Consider the following 22,557-nt stretch of genomic DNA (forward strand, 5'->3'; position numbering starts at 1 on the left):
GTTACCCTGAAGAGACTTACCCAATTTATGACCTTTCAGACTGTATCAAGCATAGGCAAGAAACAATCTTGGTGGATTACCCTGACCCAAAAGAACTTTCTGCTGAAGAAATAGCTGAAAGAGTGGGAATGATAGAAGAGGAAGAATCAGATCATTTGGGTTGGGAAAGTCTGCCCACTGACCCCAGAGCCCAGGAAGATAATTCTGTTACCTCGTGTGATCCAAAGCCAGAAACATGTTCCTGCTGTTTTCATGAAGACGAGGATCCTGCTGTCTTGGCAGAGAATGCTGGATTCAGTGCAGATAGCTACCCTGAGCAAGAGGAAACCACCAAAGAAGAGTGGTCCCAAGACTTTAAAGATGAAGGGTTGGGCATCAGCACCGATAAAGCATATACAGGCAGCATGCTGAGGAAGCGTAACCTCCAGGGTTTAGAGTGAAAAAAGCCAGTCTGAAGTATCCATTACTCAAGTCCCAAGGTGACCTCTCTCTCCTCAGATTTCCTTCTTGGCCCTGTGCCCTGCATTTTCTTCACTGTGTTCAAGTGTCATAGCTATCAGGTCACTATCATGGATATCATGTATCCTTCCTGGTGCTCACACACCTGTCACCTTGTAAAACACAGACATTAGTGTGAACACAGGACAGCTTCGCTCTTTCTCTTCCTGCCTTTCCTCTATCAGAGAAGTTGATCCATTAAGTAATTATGTTTGATCTATTGTAATTACAGATGGGACCACTCAGGGGCAAAGGTCTGACTCTTCCTGGTAGGTGTAACAGATAGTTCACCTGTGAACGAACATCAGCTTACAGATGATGAGGACTTAAGGTTGCAAGAATGAAGATTTCAGACTCCAAGATGCCTTATTCTTTGGGCCTTGAGCAGGTTAGTAGTCCCCTGGTGAGAAGAGAACATTTTATTTGTGGGGCTGATGGGCCCAGAGCAGGGTAAGACTCTGCTGTCTAAGCTGAAGCCTCTTCCTTGCAGCGAGGGTCTTCCCAGGAACATTGATGCTGCCTCAGACATGCTCTTTTCTCCAGAGTAGGGAAGACTCCCACTGATCTGAGAATGAGCCCAGAGGCTTGTTTGGGGACTGTTGTACTCTGATACTACCTGGATATCTAGCTTCCTTTACCCCCATTCTGCTCAACAGAACTGCCAAGCCCAGAAGTACCTTTGCACTCCTGGTTTTCAGTGGACAGAGGAAGCTTTAGATAGAGACTTTAGACTCTGCCCTGCAGAGTCAAGACTTGAGGCCATTGAAGCTGCAGGAAGCCCTGCCCAGGGATGGTCCTGCCATGAGGAGGCTGCAACCCTATAAGAGGGCTCAAGATTGTGAATTCTGCTCCTGCCGTGAGGAGCTCAGAAAGCCAGGAAGCCAGCAATAGGGGAGAGAATCTGTGTGCTTATGGACAGTCGTTACCTAAAGCTGTTTCTGAATGTTGCACCCTTTGAGAAATTTTTTCTCAGAACCATAAATTGAAACAGAAATGAGGACTGATCTTGTATACAAAGTGCCAACTCAACAGGGAAGTTGGAGTATGTCTGTTGCAGAGAACCAATATAGCAGTGCCCAGGGGTAGAGACCATGTGTTCCATACTCAGATATTTGGGTCTTTTGAGAGAGCTGGGGAAAGTAGCAGCAACTAGATTAAGACTGGGAGGATTTTGACCAAACTAAAGGCCTTTTCTCCTTACTGCATCTGATGTGTGTCTTCTTGAGACAAGATAGCACCCATGAATTACATCATGAGGTATGTGTGAATTCAGTTTACATGTAAGACCTGAGAGTTTGAAGAGGGCACATTCCCAAAGACATTCCCAGTCATGAAATGTAGAAGACTGGAAAATTAAGACATTATGTAAAGGTAGATATGGCTTTTAGAGTTACATTATGCTTGGCATGAATAAGGTGTCAGGAAAATAGTTTAAAATCATACATCAGCATACAGACTGCTGTTAGAAGGTATGGGATCATATTAAGATAATCTGTCAGCTACTACTAGGCATTTATTGTTAATTGAGTTACAGAGAAAAGTCATTCAAGACTGAGTTTATAGAAAGTATATTGCATCTGTCTCTGTGTAGAACATTTGATTCACATTGTAAAGAATGCAGTTTAAAATGTACTGAATGCAATCTAGATGTATTGTACACTAAAGGTGAAAAATAACAGGTGCTCTTTACTGTTTCGATAAATTGTTTTCTGTGTTATTCCCCTTCGTTCACTGTGAAGGGTTGATTCATGAGGAGAGCCCTGGGTTCCTGGCTCAGATTTACTTTTGGCCTTAGGATATGATTCCCTTATTAGAGATAAATACTTCTGTTTTCTTCTAGCTCATTCATTCATTTAGCAGTCAGTTGCTCAGTGCTAGGTACTGGGAACAGAGGCTCAATTTCTACCCTCAAAAAACTCAATGTAACGAGAGAGAGCCTGACAGATAAAATGAACTATGACCCTATAAGAGGGCTCAGGATTGTGAATTCTGCAGGCAGAGAAACATGAGCCATGATCTGTCCCTGCATTTTCTAGCTGTGGAATCTTGGGTCAGCTCCTTAACTGGTCTGAGCTTTGGCTTCAGGGTAGTAAAGGGAGGGGTATTAAAGGTCCTGGTTAAATGAAATCATCAGTGTGTGTAAAACAGCATTGGTTCTAGCTCATACATGATAACCACTCATGAAGTGGTAATTATGTTTTTATTATAAGGGCTATGCTGCAATTCAGACATGGGCCCAAAACTACAGGAAAGATAAATTGTTTTTGCTAAAGTATTTCCAAGAAACTTCACAGTTTCTTGGGAGGTGGGCCTTGAGGCATGCAAAGAACTTCTTCAGGTAGGCAAAGAAGAGAGGACATTCTTGGCAGAAAGAGTTGTTGAAAAAAGCAGTAGGGTGTGAAAATACATGGATGTTCAAGTATTTTGGTGAGGCTGTTATGTAAAGTGTTGCTGGTCTTTGGGGAAAATTGGCTTATGGAAATTCCTGCCAGAAGTACTAAGCCCTTATGGTGGTTCTTCCTGCCCTAGCTCTTGGTTGGCTTATATATAAGGAATATATTTGTGTATTTATATATCAGACATTTGGATGTACCTTTCAGTTATTTAGGATTTAGACAATTCCTTTTGGATTTTCCAGAATTATTTTATCCTTCAGGGATGACAGTTATATGTGTATATACAACCCAGGATGACAAAATCATGGGACCAGTTTTTGTTGCCAGGGCTGCTGTCTCTTTTCTTGCGGTCTTCATTTCTCACAATGAGGGTGCTGGGAACTTGATCAGTCCCCTGGCCTTTTGGCACTGTGGCAGAGTACACAAGTCATACATCTATGGACAGTTAGCTCACAAAACAACTGCATAATCTGGGATCATTCTTGGTAAATCAGGTGGGTGGTGCAGCCAGGAGATCCCCTTTCCTGGTCACAACAGGAGCACAAAGAAACCATTTCATTATCTCCACGACTAGCTCCAGAAGCTGGGCCCAGGGAGTTGTGCTGAGGAGTGGAGGTGTCTTTGGCCTGTAGAAGCAATGGCCTTTGAGAACCATACTCTGCACCTTATATGGCTTGGGTGATCAAATAACTTATGGTCCAAATTCAAACACTTTGGAAAAAGGGAGCTTTAATATAATTATGCCAAGGTGACAGGCATAAACTAAGACTGTCCTGGACATAGGGTCACCCCTGTCTATAGCCATTTAAGATTTTTGAACCTGATGACTACACAAACAAAACCCTCTTTCCTTTTTAGAATATCCTGTATGTGCTATTTCCCGCCAGAGGCAGAGACCACAGGAGATAGGCCATGGTTCAGGTAGGAAATGCTCTTGGTCACATCAGAACTCTAGATCTGGGGGAATAAACAAACTCTAATTATTACCACACTCTCAAAGTTCCCTTCAATCCGGACTATTTGTATTCCAAAGAAAAATTTAGTGCTTTAGCTATTCAGCAATATTGAGAAAAAACATGAACACATTTATGACTTTGCCTTGACCATTGACTTTTCTAAAATGTGCTTCCTTTTCCTTCATTTCCCTTTTTTTATACAAAGAAAATAGGCCAAATTTCTCCTCTTAGGTCATTCCTTAACCTCTCAGAGAACTAGTTTCCCCATGAATTGGGAATAATGCTCTATTTACAGGGCTGTTTGGATTAAATAAGATGCTGTTTATAAAGTGTCTGTGCCAGAGCAAAGCATGTGGTAGGTGCTTGGTGACAGCATGATCACCGTCACCACTCTGTCAAGTCCAGTGTTGCTGAGATGTCACACCTGACACCCTCTAAGGCTACCCTGACTGCCACGAGTGGCCCAGGGCCCTTCTGCAGTCTCTGGGTGCCTTTAGTTATAACCTCCTGTCTGGGTCAGACCATTAGCTTTCATGTCTGCTTCTAGCTACCACTGTAGCCTCCCTTCCTTTTGCCTTCAAATCTGCCACAGCTGCCCTGCAACAAAAAAGATTCCTAAGCATTTCGAAGTCCTGTTCAAAGGGGTTAGGGTCCAAGCAAGCCCAGACAAATCAAGTGGTTGGGTCTTTTATACCTTTTTCATCTCTACAGCCCTGTTCTCTTCCTAAGGCCAGGCCCACAGGGGATACTGAAAAACCACCAGCCCCTTCAGGTGGCACAGCAGACCCTGAAGAGAACTGCTTAACTTAAGTACCTTCTGACTTCACCATTTTTCCAGCCTCTGGGTGTGGTTCTGATGAACCTTAAACTTGAAAGGTCCAGCCAGAGGGAGGACAGTGTTGACCCACATGTCATTGGTGAGTTTATGACCTTTTTGCTATTACCACCTACTTACCCACCTGAGGCTCCTAGGAAACAATGAATGAAAGGTATAGAAAAAAATTAGGAAGTAAACAGGGCTTTTTCCCCCCTTTTATGAAAAAAGCACACAGAAGTGTTGAAACGATTCAAGTTTTAATTTGTTGATATATGTGTGTACTTAGACAAACACTAAATTCTACAACATACATAATGTCAACATGGGAAAATACCAAGTTTGTCATTGCACATACTAATAAATAAATACATTTGCTCCAGAATACCAAAGAAGTTTATTCAAAAAAGTCACTTAATAAAAGCACAGTTTTGCAAATTTGTCTAAAACTCCAGATAATCTTGAACAAAAATAAAATGTCTGACCACTCCAAAATAGGAAAAGACAATCTTGTGCAAATAGACATACACATTCTAGGCATTGTGAAAACTGGCTGTGTTCCCAGCAAGAGATACTGCACCCTCCTGACCAAGCAGTCAGGCTTCCCTTTCTAGCCATCCTAAGTTGCCTTCTAGGAAACTCTGGATCTCAGCCTCATCTCCAGCTTTGCCTGGACCTTGCTAGGGGGAGGGAGGGACAGGAGCACAGAGGAGGAGAGGGATGTGATGTCTGTCTTAGGAAAAGAAAAAAAGGCACAGTGATGAGCTATAAAGGTAGTGATGAGATGAAAGCAAGGAATAACTTTCATTCACCCCGAATCCTACGGCAAGCTTTGACAATGTAACATCTTCATCTTGTGGTTAGGAAAATGGACCTAGAGAGATTATGTGGTTTGCTCAAAATCACATAGCTACTAAGTGCAGTAGTGCTTTCTATAAGACTAACTTGCCTTTCCACTTGGTTGGAAAATTTAAAAACCAAACCTGTCATAATATATCTGTTCTGCCCCTCCCGCCTGTATCATGAGATGACAGAAAATTCCAGGTGGCCATAAACTCAAACAAGAGCCTAGCCCTTGGCTTATTACTGGTGGCTACTACAAACCTACAGACCAGGGCCCAGGGTAGTATAGAGTCCCAACTCTGGGCCCTGACTGCAGGTCATTCAGGTCCCAGTCATAGTGAAAGCAGACTCATTCAGCTATCTGGAGAAGCGTAATCAGAGGGCCACTTGGCATCCTGAGTTGACAAAGGGATGCCGCAGCTGGGGTAAGGAATTAGAGAAGGGAAGGCCAGTGTTACTGCAGTAAGAGAAAACCAGGAAGTCCATCTAGATGGAATTTGTGCTTGCATAACAGAGCCTTGGAAATGGCTATCCCACCATCTCCCCTCACTGCAGACTCCATTGTAAGCAAAGCATGGACCTTTTTCTTTGAAGCCAACCCTGTCACTTGTTAAATTTAGAATTACCTCTAAATGCTAAGTTTATAAGAGGTAAATGTCCTGCTATTTTCAGAATGGAAAAAAAAAAACACTACTGCTTCTAGAATTTTGTGCCCTACTTGTCACTGAAGGAGGCAGGCTCCAAAAGTTCTCTTATAGCTTCTGATTATCACAGTCCTGGCTTCCAACACCTGTCTTCGCCATAGATCTGGACCTTATGTGCTTCCTCTGAACTCGTGTCGTGATTTTTAAGGCACATTCACTAGAGTATGTTCAATTTCAACCAAAAGCATACGTGCAACATACAGTTTTTTCAGGCAATGCAGAGTGGGAACTGAAAAGCTAACAACATTCTTGGATGGTGTCCTCTCACTCAGAACCCTGAGAGAAAAAGCTGGTATTTTCCCAGGTATACCTTCTGTTCAGAGAGCATGAAGTGAATGGACAAAATCCACAGGCGATCATAACAACTTCCTTATTCCTTTCCTACTCATTCATTCTCAGGAATGTAATCACAATTAAGAAACCTCAGTTGATTGCTGATTGCCCTTTTCCCCAAATAAACACACAGACACGCAGACACACACATACACAGACGGACACAGAGCACCTTGGAGCCAGAAGGAAAGAAAAGCTAGACTTGGAGAAGAGTTGGGGAAGTGAACTTCACCACTCTGCAGAATTGTTCTGGGGCAGAGGGTGTAGAGTTTTGGGGAGTGGTCCCAGAAGCGGTTACAGAGAAGCTGCCTAAACTCCCAACTGCCCAGTACCATTAGGGACTGCTTATTCTGTCATTAATTCCCTGCCCAAAGACCATCCATCCAGGTAGAGGGTATGAAGGGCAAGAACTCTTAGTGTGGGAGAGGCTGAACCCAGGTGGTTTCCAAGGCCCTAGCAGCTTTACGAGTCCATACACCCATGGCCCCAGGGCCAGTGGTCAAGGAAAATGAGCATCACCAGGAGTGCACTCAGCTGCTGCTGCTTGTCACTCAATGCCTGACAGAGTTTTGTGGCTAAGGCTATCCTTCTCCACACTTAGGCTAGAAAGCTCAGCCGGTCTTTCCTGACTCCACCAAAAGATCCAGCCAACTCCCTTTTTTGTGTGCTACAGGAGAAAGCAGAGGCCAAGAGTTTTCCTTTGTGCTTCTGATTTTTCCACTGCCACCAGGGTCTCCGTCTCACCAGAACTCAGAACCAGCCTGTTCTATCTTAAAATCATAGATCCAGAGAAATAGCTTGACCTGACATTAGAGATGATCTAGTTTCCATCATCTCAAATGTCACCATGAAGATCTCTTCTCCTTAAAGGCAGGGAAGGGCTAAACTGGAACTATAGAAAGGAGGATGGCACCATGGTATCTCGCCAGCGCTGGCACAAAGTTCTAGTGCCCTCTAGAAACTGGACCATGTTGCAAAAGGTAATCATTGGAGGGGCCTCTCACAGAGATGTACGGCCGAGGTGTGGGCAGATCCTGCTAGAACAGGTATGCCTTGCTTTAAGCATTCAACATAGGAAAATCTAGATTACAAAGAAATGAGAGCATATTACTTCTACTTAAGTCAAAACAAGTCCTTCACCTATAAAGCCTAACATGTTTAAAATACAACTTTTATTTTAAAAAATTTCTACTTAGCTTTTCCAAACATCTACTCTAAAGCAAGGTACAACCCCTGCTTGCTTCCCACCAAATTCAGATCTCTATCTGGGCAAGAAGCCTCCACCAGGGTAAATGACAAATGAGCAAAAGCTTGAGCTTAGAGTTCCCAAGCCTGCAGGGTGGATGGTGCCATCCAAGGAGAAATAGCGGCAGTGGAGGGAGTTATCAGGCCCAGCCCCAGAACGTTTATGCACTCTGTCCCACCTAGATGGAGAAGTGTGCGGCAGCCTTACTAAGGCCTGCTTACTGCTGAGTAGCCCTCGCAGAGGGGCCAGACACAGGCCAATCCTGGATCATACTCAACGTGCAAAAAGCCAGACAACTTTCAACAGGGAACTGCCTGATTTCCTACTGGAATGGTTTCAATCTTATTTATCAACTCTGATGTTTCTAAGTCTCTGAATTGGGGAAAGTGGGGAGGGCATGCAGAATGGGCCCCAGGAGGCCAGAGATACTAGTTTCTTGGGGGACAGTGGGAACAAAGAAATCAAGAGAACTTGAAGTTCTGAATGCTGCCATTAACCAGCTAGGTGACCCAGGGCAAGCCCCATTTTCTGAGTGTGATTCACCTAAAGCAACAAGGTTGTACTAGATTCCTAAGGGTCCTGCCACTGCTGATTTCTTGTGTTTCTAAAATATTCCCTGCTTTATTCACCGTGTCCCATTCCCTCCCAAGAACCATACATGGTTACCAACCATGACTTGGCTGACAGCAGTGAGATAGTTGGGTCTTTCCAGAGAGACAGAGGGAGGAGAGATTCTTCAAGGAGCATGCCATGGCTTGGGAATGGTTCTCTGGCAGCAGGATTCCCAGGCATGCCTAGCTGTGTGCAGTCAGGCTGGTGACCTGGACCCCATTTGTGTTTCCTGGGGGTTGTGCTGGGCTGCTCAGCAGAGAGCTCCTGGGGCAGCTGACAGGACTCCCAGAACAACCCTGATCCAGGGACCCTGTTCATGCACTTCTGCATGCTGAGCCTGTGTTCTGCAGGGCCCATCCACCAAGACAGCCCTGAGAGCTGGGTTCCTACTGTGTCTGTGAGACACAGCAAACCCGGAGAAATCAAATGCGCTAGAACCCTAACCACCAGCTGATTCCCATAGCCACAGCAAGCCAGGCACCTGCAATCCTGACAGGGTCCTGCCACTTACCTGTCCCCACCACCCTCCCAACTTCTCTCAGGCTTGAGTGAGGCCTTCTGAAGTTGAAGGGCTTTCTGCAGTTGTTTAAGGGCCAGGCTTGGCCACCAAGCCCTTTGCTACATAAAGTTGATGTGGCCTTCATACATACACACATTCACTGTGCCCCTACCTGCTGGAGTACCTGTTGCCATCTGACTCCTTGGCTGAGCGGATGACTGGGCCACAGCAGCCCTGCATTGTGCTTCCTCTCCCTCTACGCCTCTTCCGGCCTTCCCAGCTGAAGAGGTTGCTCAGCTTGGTAAGCACGACTACAACACACTACTACCCCAAGGGTGGGAGTGTGTGTTGATCTCATGGCATGGAAAGAATTATTCTCATCCCTTCACACCCACCCACCCGCTCTCCACTACTCCCCTGCCTCAGCGGCAGAGACAAAGGAGCCAGTTCCTGGCTGGCTGGGCCAGGGAGCCCACTGAGGGCCAAAGCTTCATCTGGCGGAAGGCCTATATACAGAGGATAGGCAGGGCTGTCTCCACAGGCAGGCAGGCAAGCTCCGCTCCAGGCTGGGCAACCCCAAAGGGCATGAAGAGGCCTCTACTCGCACGCCAGCTTGCTGTCGAAGCTGGACAGGGCAATGGCAAAGGCCTGCAGCGCACACAGCGGGTAGTTGTAATCCATGGTGAACACATCCTCTGCTACCCGGCCAAACTGCATCACGATGTAGTCCGCTGGGGCCGAGCACAGGCACAGACAGAGAAAAGGACAGGGCAGGAATGGTCGAGCCAGGGAAGGATAGACAGACACCCAAACCACATGAGGGAAGAAAAAGTGAGAAGCGGAGATGCCAGGGGAATCACAAAGGAAGTAAAACAAAGCCCAATTGGGAGAAGTGGCAGGAAAGAGGCGGCAGATGGCAAAGGACAAAGTAAGATGCAATGTGAACACCAGGGGACAGAGAAGAGGAAAAGTCCTTTTAAAGGGTGTTCCCGTGCCTGAGACTCTGCTGAATACACAGAATCTAGGACCAGGGCTGCAAAGAAGGTTCTTCCAGGACCTCCCAGTCATTAGGGTTAGAAAGTTCCATACATCTAACCTAAGCTGTATAGCTCACATTCTTAAACTCTAGCCAGTGTAGGCAGGGCTAGGTGGGCTGAACCCTATGCTAAGGGCCTTGGGTATCCTATGGACCATAATGAGTAGGGACAGAAACACTCACGGTCATTGCCATGGATGATCTGGAAGTTCTTCACGGAGGCCTGTGTGACGCGCCCGTGGAAGTTGAGTACATAGGACTGTGTGTCATCATTCCAGACAGGTGTCTTGTTTTGCAGCTCGATGATACTCTCCGTGTTCTTATTCTGCCAGCGTGCTAGCAGTGTCTCATGCTCCTGGGAGGGCAGCCTCACCTGAGCCAGGCCCAGGCCTTTGGCACCATGACCACCCCAAAAAGGGATCTATCCCAGGAATGGGGGTCCTTAGATTTCCCTAGACCTCCAGGGCTTTCTCACATGGTATCCCCTCCACATATACACATCAGCTGGAGTTCTGCCCTTAGAAGCTTATGCAGAGACTAGGATGATGGGGAAAGACGGGAGGGAGGGGTAGAAACTCACGTTGCGGGGGCGGATAGAGACTCTCTCATGAACCATGTTCATGCCTGGGACAATCACGCTCATCTTCCGAGGCCCCTTGAAGCCTAAGACGTTTGTCTCCTGAGAAAGAGAACGCAACACTGGCCACCTGAGGCGTCTATTTACCTACTGGAGAAGGTGGGGGGGACGGGAATAAAGATGAAGAGCTAGTTCCCACCATCTCCACGCCGAAGTCTAACACACATCCCTCTAAACCTAACAAGGCCAGAACTGAGCTCCTGGGTCTCTACCCTGCCAGAACTAGCTCCTCTTATGCGTCATCCTTGCTTCCGCTCACGGCAATGCAGTTCTTCCACTCGCTCTGGCAAACTACTTGGTCACACTTGAGTCCTCTCTTCCACATCCTACGTCTAATCCATCAGCAGTTTCTATCAGCTCTACCTTCCAATTATACCCAGACTTCCCCCACTTTTCACCACTAGTTTCTCTCACCAAGATCATTCTAACAGCCTTTGCCTGGACTCCTGGTTTCTGTTCTTGGCCCTCCTATTCCTCCTTCCTACCATCTGTTCTCAACACAGCAGCCAGTGCTCAGGCACATTAAGTCAGATGATCTTTCTCCTCTGCTCAGAACTCTCCAGTGGCTCCCAAGCTCACTCCGAGTAAAAGCTGGAGATGTGACTTTACCTGCACGTGGCCCCATGACTTTACTCTCCTCACCATTTACTCCCTGGTGTCTACTCCATTCCTTCTTCATGCCAGGCATTCAGGACTTTTGCCCTCACTGTGTCCCCTAGACACGTACACTGCTGTTTTTCACTTCCTTCTGGTCTTTACTCAAGAGCTACCTCAGTGACGCCCTCCCTGCCATTCTGAAATTCTCACACATACCTTGACATTTCCTATCTCTCCTCCCCTACTTTTTCTTCTTAGTGTTTGTAAAGAGCATACTTACTTCACTGATAGATCTGTTTCATAGCTTGTCTGCCCTGCTAGGGCTTTAAGTCCCATAAAGGTATACATTTATGTCTGTTCATTACTATATCCTTAGTGCCTCAAACACTATGCTTAGTTGGAGCTCAGTAAGAACTTGAAGACTCAGGCTGCCTCCCCAAAACTGGTCAGCAGGTGGCACCACAGGATCATACGCAGTAGCTGTGGATTACTTACTGATGGCCTCCAAGAAGTGCCCATGCCCAGGTTGATGAGATACCCACCCGATTTTAAAAATGAAGAAAAAGGTTCAAAGAGGTAAAGTAATCCCCTATATTTATATTCCAGTTTGGTCATTTTTGAGCTGTGTGACGTCTGCAGCTGAGCTTCAGTTTCCTCATCTATAAAGAAAATAGGATCTACCTCTTAGGTTGAACGTTCAGTGAGATGACAAAGTGCCCTGTAATCCATGTAGAACCTGGCATGCCAGAGGGATGATCTGGGAAATGCACAGACAAGAATCCAGGCCTACTGTCTCCTTCTGTCTAAGAGACTCCTGGCCTGGACTGCAGAGAGCCAGGCCTGGTTTTCTGAGCTCCCCAAGCAGATGGCCGGCTGTGATGTGAGCTCTGAAGTCAGGAGGAGAGAGCCAGAGCCTCTGTCCTAGGCCAGGAACACTCCACAGAGGACAGCCCCTCTCCACACAGCCTTGTCTACCCACTAAGATGGATGGGATAGCCCCTAGATCAGGCATCAAGTCCTGGATTTCATATCTACCTTGGAAATCAGAGACCCCCGAACCTAGGACTCACGTAGCACACAGCTGCCAGCTCCTGACGTAAGGTTCCACTTTCCAAAGTGGAGGATGAGGCCTTCTGAGGGTTGACTCCATTGTCATAAACAGTGAACTTGGTGCCCATCAAGTTGGACCTGAAATAAAGGCACAATCAGTATAGAGTCATGCACCCTCTGCCCCAGAGCAGGGAACAGCTCATGGTCTGTCCTATGAAGAGCCTGCAAAACATTCTGGGCTGGGCCAGGAGCAGGCCCAGGGAGGCATACTGCTCACTGAATCCACATCTTTGAAGACACTTCGTGGGCAGAAGGCCTGGACTTGCTCTGAGTTGACTCAAAGTGCATTTCAGTTCAGTGAGAGCAATTCAGGGAGGTCAATCAGGATTCTTCAGAAGATTTATCTGGGGGAACATGGGAGTTCTCCTCATGGGAGGTGAGCAAACAGAATGGCTTCTGAAAAGACAGTGGAAGAGGCTTAGCACCCGTGGAGAGAGGATGAGAACTCCTCTGTCACAGCCAACCTAAGTCTCAGTCCAGCCCCATCTCCAGCTTTAGCTCCTGACCTCTCATCTTTATTTATGTTCCCCAAATCTGGTACTCTGTTCCTCAGCAAACCCTACCTCCCCACCGCCCCCACCTGGAGGCCTAGGCTCAGAGCCTTCCTGCCCCTTCTCCACTGTCCCCCACCCCCAAGATTGCTGTGTGTCTCTTCCCTCAAGAGCTCACTCTCAGCCCTGTCCCTTGGCATTGACCATGGAGCCAAGGCAGCTCTTCCATGGTGGCCTGCATTATCAGTGACACCCTGGGGTTGGATCCATCACTCTTGGTGGGCCTGCACCCACCTCCTGGGAACAGCTTGGGGTCGGGTGTGTGAGGCCCACCTCCAAGTCTGGCTCTAGGCTGGCATAGACATAGGCCTCCAGTTGGATGTGATTATCAGAGAGGATCCTGGGAGAGTATCCATCCCTGGCCTAGATCTCCTTCAGGAAGATTCAGGCCCTCTACAGACAGCCTGCCCCTCCCTCCCACTCCCGCCTGCTTCCTGGGGGAATGCTAGTACCGCAATTTCCCGATATAGCTGTCCCCTCCTCGAGACAAGTCTGTTGGGTCCACAGAGATGAGGTAATTGGAAGTTTTACTCTTCTTTCTCTTCCTTCCCGCCAGGAGGAACACCTTGGGGAATGGAATGAGGTCATATTCCAGACTCAGCCTCTGGTCTGCACACAGTCATGAGAGCCACTCACACAGACTCTCTCCCTTGCGTCAGCTCCCAAACGCACATATGTGCACACACACAAATGCACCAGAAAACACAAAGATATGCACTGACCAGACACGAAGGCAGTTTCTTTGAGGAACTGAGAGGTCAGTGGTAGATACGAGACTTCCAGTCACATTTCAGCCCCTAGGACTTCAAAGGGCTGTAAAGCCTAGATGATAACATGCCCAGACCAACCTTACCTTCTTCCCGTCCTCACGGTCCAGGTGCAGAAAGTAGGTGGGGTACATGCCCCGGTCCATCCCTTTCTTGTCCCGAGTGATGCGGCATTTGATGGTGATACCCTGGGGGGCCGGCCTCAGTGCAAACTCCTCAAGATCCTGGACCTCAACGTCCACTGGTTGCTCTGGAGCTGTTGGGCTAGGGGCTGAGGCTGCCTCCTATGGGGATGCAGAATAGGTGCCTGAGCCCCAAGGACCCTAAGCAGCCCAAATTGGTGGTTTGGGATCCAAATCTGCCTCCTAATGTGGTGGTGGGAGAGAGGGAAGGATCCTGGGATTGGGGCCTGGCCAGCCTGGGCCTGGGGTCAGGAGCTATCTTCCCAGCCCTGCCCTCTTCTCAGCAGTTCCTAGAGGTGGAGATGGGAGATACGGGAGGTCCTCAGAGGTCATCCTGTCCAACTGCAGCTCCCCCCATAATCACCCTGCTGGCCTAGCTGAAGAGGTTAGGAGGCAAGGTAGAGGGACATAAGAGGCTAGCAGAGAAGCTCCTAAAGGCATACGAGTCCAGCCCCAACCCCAAGAAAGCCAGCTCCCCATCATCTCTTCACATGCGCTCCACCTCTAACGGATGAGCGGTCCTCCAAAAACTGCTGTGGATGCAGACTCACTCACTCACCCTGACGGACTTCCTGCTAGTAGCAGAGCTGGGGCGGGTGTTACTATTTAGCTGGGAGGAGCTGGAGCTATTCTCCTCCTCATCCTCCTCATCCTCTTCAAAGCTCATGCTGCTGGAGATGCCTGGGCCAAGGAGAGAATAAGAAGGGATGAATGAGGAGAAGTCTACCCTGCCCCTGAAATACACATGGTCACATACTCACGTTCAGACACTGATTCACCTGTACCCCCACAAACGTATGCACACACTCTTAGCCACACATTCACACATATATTCCCACACATGTCCAGATATACAAGGATATTCTCTCAGGTGCACACATGAGCCGGGGCTGGCCACAATCCTCAGGATATATCCCCACCACCCAGTTTCAGCTCAGTCCCTACATTACCCCACTACCTAGCAGCCACCCTGCCACTGTCTCTTGTGTATCAAGGCCTGCACTGAGCTCACCTTGAACTGGGAACCTCCATTTCTGACCTCAGGCCTATTAGAGGCCTTGGCTGGCATAGGCCACGGAATCCGCCAAGGCACAGGCCGCAGCTCCTTCCTCAGCCCAATGTGGAGGGGACCCACTGACTCCTCATCTTTGCCCTGAGCTTCTATCTCAGCTGTCCTCCCGCCTGCCATTCCCTGGGAATGCCATCCCCATCCTCAAGTTGTCTCAAAGTCCTTTGTACAGGAAGCCATCCTTGATTAGATTCCTCACAATGTGTGGCACTGCCAGGCTTCTTCCCTCTGCCACCCTGCACCAGGGGCTCTCTAGGGCAGGGCTTGTGGTGGGAAAACTGAACAGCAGGTTTCCAGGGGGGATCTACCCTGTCTCTTGGTATCCTGGCCCTGCTCCCACTAGCTCAGCAAACATATGGGAAACTTCTTGCAAAAGGAGCTTTTTCTAAGGAGCAAAAGGAAAAGGAAATCTGCCCCCAAATCTGGGCCTCCCCGGGGCTTTAGCAGGGGCCCTGCCTAAGAGTTTCTCACTTGTCTCCAAAGTGTGCCCCACCCTCACCCGCCATGGCCAGGGAGGGGCTTGGACACAGGAAGGCCATGCTCCTGGAGAAAGGTGCATCTGAGAACCTGGGACTGAGTTTTGGGGGTATCACTGGGCCCCCATGGGGCTCACCCTTCCTCTGCATCGTGGCACGGAGATCCTGCCCGCTGGGCCGTTCGCCCCCACCAGCTGCCGTCTCCCCTGCGTCCTGGGCGTGGTCTGACTGGCCCACAGTCAGGATCTGCACTGGGCCTTGGGCCTCAGACTTGTCTTCTGCCAGTGCTGCTGGCCCGCTGGTGCCTGCAGGCCACGGACACTCCTGAGTTACATCCAGGAGGAGGAGAGGAGGGCCTGGATTCTCAGACGTCCATGAAGGGGATAAGGGAAGAGTGGGGAGACCCTCTGCAAAACTTTATTTGCAAAACTGATTTTTATAAAACTAATGATTGCATCAGCCTGTTAACAACTGGTAAGCTACTAAGGGATGTGGGCTTCATTTCTTCTGCTCTTCCCCCAAATTAATTGCCGAGGGTTGGTTTACAATACCTCACATCCTTAAAGCAGATGGCAGCCATCTACAAAACCAACTGCACAGTGGAAAAAACAAGATGGAGAACAAGGATTGATCCAGACCAAGGCCAGCAATCATTCATGGACACGGCCAGCTACAAGTGATCAATGCTGGTGTTTTCTTTCACAGATATACACACATACACACATGCAGTAACTCACATACTTCATTAAAAACATGGGCCCCTTGAAAAAGATTGCAGTTGGCATACACTTGCCTTCCCAAATGGAGCATCTCTCATCCCACGTCAGCTTTCCTGCCCGTTACCACAGAGCTTCAGCAACAGAAGGAAGGCCTGACCCACACAGGTGGCAGCCACCCTGCCCGCCTACTGAGCTACGCCCAGAGTGCTCGGCCAGCTCCAGAAGCCAATGGCCTGTGACACATCACTGTCCAACCATGACGCAGTGGCCTGGAAACCACTGTCCATGAACAAAAGTTGAAACGGTGTGTAGCCAAGAGACAGGACCTAGGGCAGGTACCACCAATCACTGTCCTTAATCTTTAGGGGTCTTTTCTGGAGAAAGAGGAGCAGAGGGAACAGGCTGGTCTGTGGTCCAGAGGGTGGAACCTGGACTAGAATATGGAGTCAAGGGAAGTCCACATTATACGAAGAGCTGACAGCGAGGGCTGCACGAGGATGGGGCAAGCTGCCTGGGAAGCAGTCAGCCCCCAGTGCAATGAGTGTCCTAGTCCAGGCTGGGTGAGATCCTCCTTGAGGGGTCATGATAAAGGGTGCTCAGGCCAAGGTAGCTGAGGTGGGGGACGGTGGTTCTGGGCCACAGCTGAGCAGGACTTCACTTCCTGGCAGTGTGGTGGGCATGCCCACACCCAGAGGCAGCCCAGGCACCTCCCAAGCTAGATGAGGCCTGTGAGCCACCTGAGGGGGGGCCCAGAGTGGCAGTCTGTGTCTTCCCTGAGGCTGTTCATCCTATCCCTCCCCTCCAAGTCAGGAGGACAAACCTTCCCCAGCCCTACAGTGGAGGCCAGGCCTGCTGGGGAGGGCTGTAGAGAATGTGAGCTGACCTTTGTGCTTTCCCTTCTTCTCCTTCCTAGCGGTGCCACCCTGGCCCCCTGCTGTGGCTGCCGCCTTGGTTCTCTTGGCTGAAGCTGGTGCTGTTGGGCGCGTGGCTCCCAGCTGCACACTGGCAAGTGAGTCGGCCTCTTGAACTGCTCAGGAAACATCCCCAGACGGAGAGAGAGAAACAGACACTGGGTGAGACCAGAGCTCCCACCTGAACACAGTCCCCAGCACAGCATTTTCGACTGCACCCCGAGTCCCACCAGGGCCCCTGTACCACTTCTACAGCCCACAGGATCAGGCCCACTCATCTCTACTAGGCAAAGGTTCCAGGGCAGGCCCAATTGGAAGGAGGCGGCACCCCCAGCCCAGTGTAATCAAGTCAACAGCCAGACCAAAACCTGTGATCAGCCAACAAAGTGCGCACTCAAAGTTCTGGGCCACCAAACCATATTGAGCCTGAACAGGGGCAGGGAGAATGTCTGAGAGGATATGGCCATTGAAGATGGTGAAGAAAGAACAAAGGCTGCATCTTCTGGAAGAGACCACAACCAGGGCAAGCACTCCAGGCAGCCTACGAGGGGGCTCTGCGGGGATGAGCCCATGGGAGGCTGGGGTGTAGGAGTGCTCAGAACAACAACTCTGGGACACAAGAAGCTACAAGCACCAACAGTGAGGTCTCAGAAGGGTCCCAGCTGGTGGCCTCTAAATTCTCCATACTGCAGAACCCCAATCTGCTCAAAATCCTTGAATGGTTTCTGATTGCTCTTAAGATGAAGACCAACGTTCTCTCCCTTCCCCTAGGTCTAAACACATACTCCCCACCTCTGGGGCACCAAGAGTTGCAGCCACACCAGGCTGGTCTGTTGCCTCACATGCACGGCACTCCCTCTTGCCACAGGGCCCTTGCTCCTGCTGCCTGCACTGCCCTCCCCCTCGCCCCCCTCAGTGATCAGCGCCCACTCATCCTGCAGATTTCAGCTTGGATGTCACTTCCCGAGGGAAGCTGTGCCTGCCTCCCTCGTCAGAGCAGGTGTTGTCATCTACTCACAGAATTTGGCTTCCTTCCACAAAGCACCCCCGTGACTGTCTGTTTAACACTGTCTCTCCACCTAGACTGTAAGGTCCATGAAAGCAGGGACCACACCCATTTGTGCTCACTTGGGACCTACAGCCTCTAATCCAGAGCCTGACACAATCCTCAATAAATATTTAAGAAATGAATGAATGTGTAACATGAATGAGTATAGCCAGCAGGTCAAAAACCAGGATAAACTGTGAGGTCTGATGTATATCAAACTCCCTCCTTTTCCTCTTGGAATGATCCCCTGAATTTAACGCCTGTAGCCAGTAGAGGGCAGAGAGGGAGGCAACTAATGCTGTAGGCGGGGTGGGAGTGGCCTGGAAACACCACTTCCTGGGTAGGCCACGCGTGCGTGCAGCAGCCTCCCCAGAGCTTTGTCCACCATTTGGACCTGGACAAAGACTGGGCCCCTAGAGAAGCAGTAGGCACCTCCCAGAAATCAAATGTCACATGTTCAAATGTCCTCTGTGAAAAAGGTTGTGGAGGCCCAGCCCAGTCTGGAATGTCAGCAGGGAATAGCAATTCCCTGATTTTGGACCTTGGAACACACCATGGCTCCTTCAAGTTCCAAAGCCCTAAGACAGAGAACTTTCCCCATTTTATAACGGAGGAAACAGATCCAGAGAGGGTAAATGGCTTGCCCCAGTCACAAGCGAGCAGGTAACTAACTGGTAGTGGCACGACCAGAAACTATCTTTTTCTCTTTTTTTTCTTGCTGGATTGCAGTGGCACGATCATAACTCACTGCAGTCTTGAACTCCTGGGCTCAAGTGATCCTCCTATGTAGCTGGGACTACAGGCGCGTGCCACCACACCCTGCTAATTTTTTTTAAAGATGGGGTCTCACTATGTTACCCAGGCTAGTCCTGAACTTCTGCCCTCAAGCAATCCTCCTGCCTTGGCCTCCCAAAGTGTTGGGATTACAGGTGTGAGCCACCTAGCACAGAAACTGTCTTTTGACTTCAGTCCTGCACTTATGCCAGAGGCGCTACTTGTACCACAGTCTTTCTGATGTCCTGACATCATCTGGAACACAGCTGCCAAGAAATACCTTCCAAAATGACTGCACGTCAATGACCTCTCACGATGTTGGCCTCTGGCACAAATTGGCAGGGCCCACAATCCTGGGTGCAGGCCCCTATTCCGTATGCAGCCTCACTCGCCCAGGTGCCAGGCTTGGCAGAGCTGGGGCTGTGATGCCACACAGCCACAGGCCACGCGCCATATGACCCAGAACAGTGGCCGCCTTCCTGGCAGGGTACCACTACTACCCTTGGAATGGCACTCACAAAGGAAGTGGAGGAGGTGGCTGCCAGCAAAGGGTGGGGCTGGGGCCAGCTCTGTGAGGAGCAGCTGGGGCTGCCTCTGTGAGACAGCTGGGCTGAGGTCCCTGGTCCCCTTTTCTGAAGGCCTCTCAAGTAGAGACATACCAGGTATGGCCAGGGTGCTGAACTGACACACACACACGGGAATTAGCATGAAGGAGCTTTTCATCAGGGAGGCAACACAATATGGAGGAGAGACCATTTGGCGTCTGTTAGGTCTGGGTTCAAATTCTAGCCCTGCTGCTCACTAGCAGAGTACGATGAGCAGGTCACTGACCCCCTCAGAGCCCACATCCTTACTGATTACGTGGGGATAATGAGTTCCTGTGAGGATGAAACAAGATAATGCAGGTAAAGCCTCTAGCACTGTACTTAGCCACTGGCAGATGTACAGCCAGCCTTTATTAGAAGAAACGGAGTGGGCTTCCTCGGAGGGTACACATGCACACAGAGGGGACTGAGCCTGTATGGTGTGCCCAGCCACAAACTGGGCACCAGGCAAATGAGACTCACCTGCTGCCCTCCAACGTGCAGACAAAGGGCTCAGGGAGCTACGGGGTCAGTGGAACCCAGAGAAGAACCTAAAACACTGCGAGGCAGGGTATGGGCCAGCAGTTAGATGAAAAAGCTTAGTCCTGAGGTGAGGCAACTACCAGTAGTTTGATGTATCTGGAGGCTCCAGGTCATCAAGAAGCCACAGAACGAGGGGAGCACCAGGACTGCTAAGGTTCTTCCTAACCGCAAAAGCCAGATGCCTGCAACCTTTTTAGAATTACTATTTGATGAAGTAGCAGCCTGGATTACTAGCACCAGCAGGGGGCAGTGGAGACTGAGTCTGAGTCCTTTCAAGCTCAGAGACCCCAACCCCTCAGTCTGGCCTGGCCTACTCTTAACCTAATCCAAGCAGGAAGGAGGGTCCTGAGAACAGAGATGTGCTGAAGCCATTCTCTCTCCAGGATGAGCTGCAGAGAATTTCTCCCAACTGGGCTCTGCCGAGACCTGGAACATTTAAGGATGGGAGCTGGAGGCTCCAGGTCACTACAGCTCTTAAGGGGTTATGAGCCAGAGAGAGGGATCTGCAAGTCAGAAGCCAGGCAGACATGGTGCAGAGAGGGAAGGAAACAGGTGTTTGTACTGAGACACTGGTTGATATGGGGCAGGACAGTGAGATGGATTCCTCTCAGAATGTAGAATACTGGTGGGGAGCAGGTCATCTACTCTTAGAAGCTACCTCCTGCACTCAGTGAAATGCTCCAGATCAAAACTTGGGACTTCTGAACTCCTGGCTTCATAAAAGGTTTAGCTTTCTGGCCTCAGTGCCTGATTCAGGAGGTGTCAGCTGGAGCATACACAGGCGCCCAAGGCTACAGGTCCACCTTCCCTCTGCCCTCCCTACTCAGCTGTCTGCCTGGGCTGGAAGCCACACACAGCCTGGGCATCCCCCGTCAGGACCAGTCCGCACCTGCCTAGGTGGGCAGGAAGTGATGGGCTCCCCGAAGCAGTGACGGGATGTGGGGCAGCAGGCAAGGTATACCTTGGTAGCTGGTGCTGCCACTGCTGCTGAGGTAGGACTCCACCAGGGGGGCTTGTTCCTCCGACTGCCGGGCCCGCCGGCTCCGGGGCCGCCCATCTGCATTGGCCTGCACCATCAGGGGCTCCTGGCGCTTCTTCTTCTGCTTCTGCTCCAGCAGGGCCCGCTATGGAGGCACAGAGGTTGGCTGACCCACTGCCTCCACCAGGAAGGGCGGGCTCCCAGTTATCAGGGGGTCCACAGCCCACCTTGGGCCAAGGCCCCATGTCCTTGGCACCCCAACACTTGGGGTCCAGGAAAGGGAGGCAAAACAGGGCCCAGGTGACTGCCTTGGCAGGATCACAGCACAGCCAGCCCTCCAACTGCAGTCACCCAGCTGCCTTAGGGCAGAAGCCCATGTGCCGCGGCAGGGTTAGTGCTGAGCTGGGAGAGAGTGCACCTCTCTTCTTCCACATGGGAATCCCATCCCCCAATCAGACGGGATAATCCAGGGAAGATGGACAGCCCTGCCCCTCTGCCCTCGGAGATCCCAGCCCAGACTCTTCCCTTCCACCCGGCCCCAGGCCTACTCACCTGCCGATCAAGCTTCTGCTGCCTCAGGTTTCTGCCCTCATCATCTAAGACACTGCAGAGCGAAAGAGGGGTTTTCAGGGCTTGCCCGTGAGGTGCCAGGATATAGCCCAGAGCCCACCCCCAGCATATCTGGGCCCTTTAAACCCATCCCATCATGGCTGCTGGGACTCAGTGAGCCCACATGCTAGAAGGAGGAAGGGAGGAGCCTGCCATCTTGAAACCAGCTTGAACCAAAAGGGCTTGAGCTGCCACTTTGGAAGCCTGCTAGGACCCCTGTTTCCCCAAGGACTCCCCAGTAAGTACCGGATGAGACCCTCCCCTCAGATCCCTGAGCAGGGCCGGGCCTGACTGAGATCCAAGAGAACTATCCAGAGGCATCCCAGCAAGAAGCCAGGCCCGAGGGCAGGCTTCAAACAAACCCGGGGGCTGCTCCCTCCAGCTCCCTACTGGGATCTCACCAGCCCCAGCCTTTTCCTTCCTTTCCACCATTCTAGAGGAGGCTGCGTCCTCTGGGGCAGACCCTCTCCCCATCCGTTGAAAGCAAACTCCTAGCTTTCCAGGTGGGCAGAGTAGAGTGCTGACTTTGTCTACTCCCCTTCCCCACTTAAAGAGGGCAGAGGGTCCTCCTTCTCATTTGAGAGAATGAAGCTAAGAGACCAACCAGTCCCTCAGCGTACAGGGTTTGGGCCACACAGAGGTGTCTGCAGGGTGGACACAACACATCAATGTACAGCCCAGCAACCAGCCACCAGGTCCTTCCCGGGCTGCAGACATGGCACAGGCAGCCCTGGGGACATCAAATTCTTGAGCCCCGCAAGTCTTGGGACAGGGAGCCTCATCTCACCCACACTGGCCATGCCTCTGAGGAAGGCAGGGCACAAGTAGGGAACCGGTAACTCAAATCACTTAGCTTTTTGCTAGCCAGAGACACATGCATGAGACCAGGCCCAAATGCTATAAAGGCCAAGGTGTGGACAGCTGCATGAGGTGAGGTTGGACCCTGAGGATCTGAGCTCTGGGAAGCCCTAGGTGGCCCTGGCCCAGTTATTCTGAAGCTGCCCCTGAAACAGACTGTGTCCAGGTACCTGCACAGGCGTGCCCGAGTGCATTAGGTTTGTGTG

The 22,557-nt window shown here is 50.3% G+C and overlaps 2 protein-coding genes across 23 annotated transcripts in view; one reads left to right on the forward strand and one right to left on the reverse strand.

Moving 5' to 3' along the window:
* The window catches only part of RIC3 (RIC3 acetylcholine receptor chaperone), a 73,021-nt gene extending 54,553 nt beyond the window's left edge, over positions 1-18,468 (forward strand). For 4 of the 21 annotated variants that reach the window (XM_063711265.1, XM_063711271.1, XM_054524739.2 and 1 more), the window contains 3 exons: positions 1-479; positions 731-4,767; positions 16,959-18,468. In XM_063711265.1, coding sequence (XP_063567335.1) covers positions 1-440 — 440 coding nt within the window. In that variant the 3' untranslated portion in view covers positions 441-479; positions 731-4,767; positions 16,959-18,468. Of the gene's footprint in view, positions 4,768-11,547; positions 11,748-16,958 lie in introns of all 21 variants that reach the window. The other 17 variants (XM_063711263.1, XM_063711274.1, XM_063711278.1 and 14 more) reach the window with 11 other exon arrangements.
* The window catches only part of TUB (TUB bipartite transcription factor), a 26,660-nt gene continuing 7,326 nt past the window's right edge, over positions 3,224-22,557 (reverse strand). Inside the window, exons 2-12 of one of the 2 annotated variants that reach the window (XM_024255560.3) lie at positions 21,437-21,488; positions 20,867-21,029; positions 16,929-17,072; positions 15,464-15,631; positions 14,341-14,462; positions 13,686-13,883; positions 13,285-13,397; positions 12,242-12,359; positions 10,518-10,616; positions 10,121-10,292; positions 3,224-9,632 (exon numbers count right to left, since the gene is read on the reverse strand). In XM_024255560.3, coding sequence (XP_024111328.1) covers positions 9,499-9,632; positions 10,121-10,292; positions 10,518-10,616; positions 12,242-12,359; positions 13,285-13,397; positions 13,686-13,883; positions 14,341-14,462; positions 15,464-15,631; positions 16,929-17,072; positions 20,867-21,029; positions 21,437-21,488 — 1,483 coding nt within the window. In that variant the 3' untranslated portion in view covers positions 3,224-9,498. The remainder of the gene's footprint in view (positions 9,633-10,120; positions 10,293-10,517; positions 10,617-12,241; positions 12,360-13,284; positions 13,398-13,685; positions 13,884-14,340; positions 14,463-15,463; positions 15,632-16,928; positions 17,073-20,866; positions 21,030-21,436; positions 21,489-22,557) is intronic. The other variant, XM_063711260.1, reaches the window with a different exon arrangement.

The sequence above is a fragment of the Pongo abelii genome, chromosome 9 (genome assembly GCF_028885655.2).
Source record: "Pongo abelii isolate AG06213 chromosome 9, NHGRI_mPonAbe1-v2.0_pri, whole genome shotgun sequence".
Taxonomy (NCBI): domain Eukaryota; kingdom Metazoa; phylum Chordata; class Mammalia; order Primates; family Hominidae; genus Pongo; species Pongo abelii.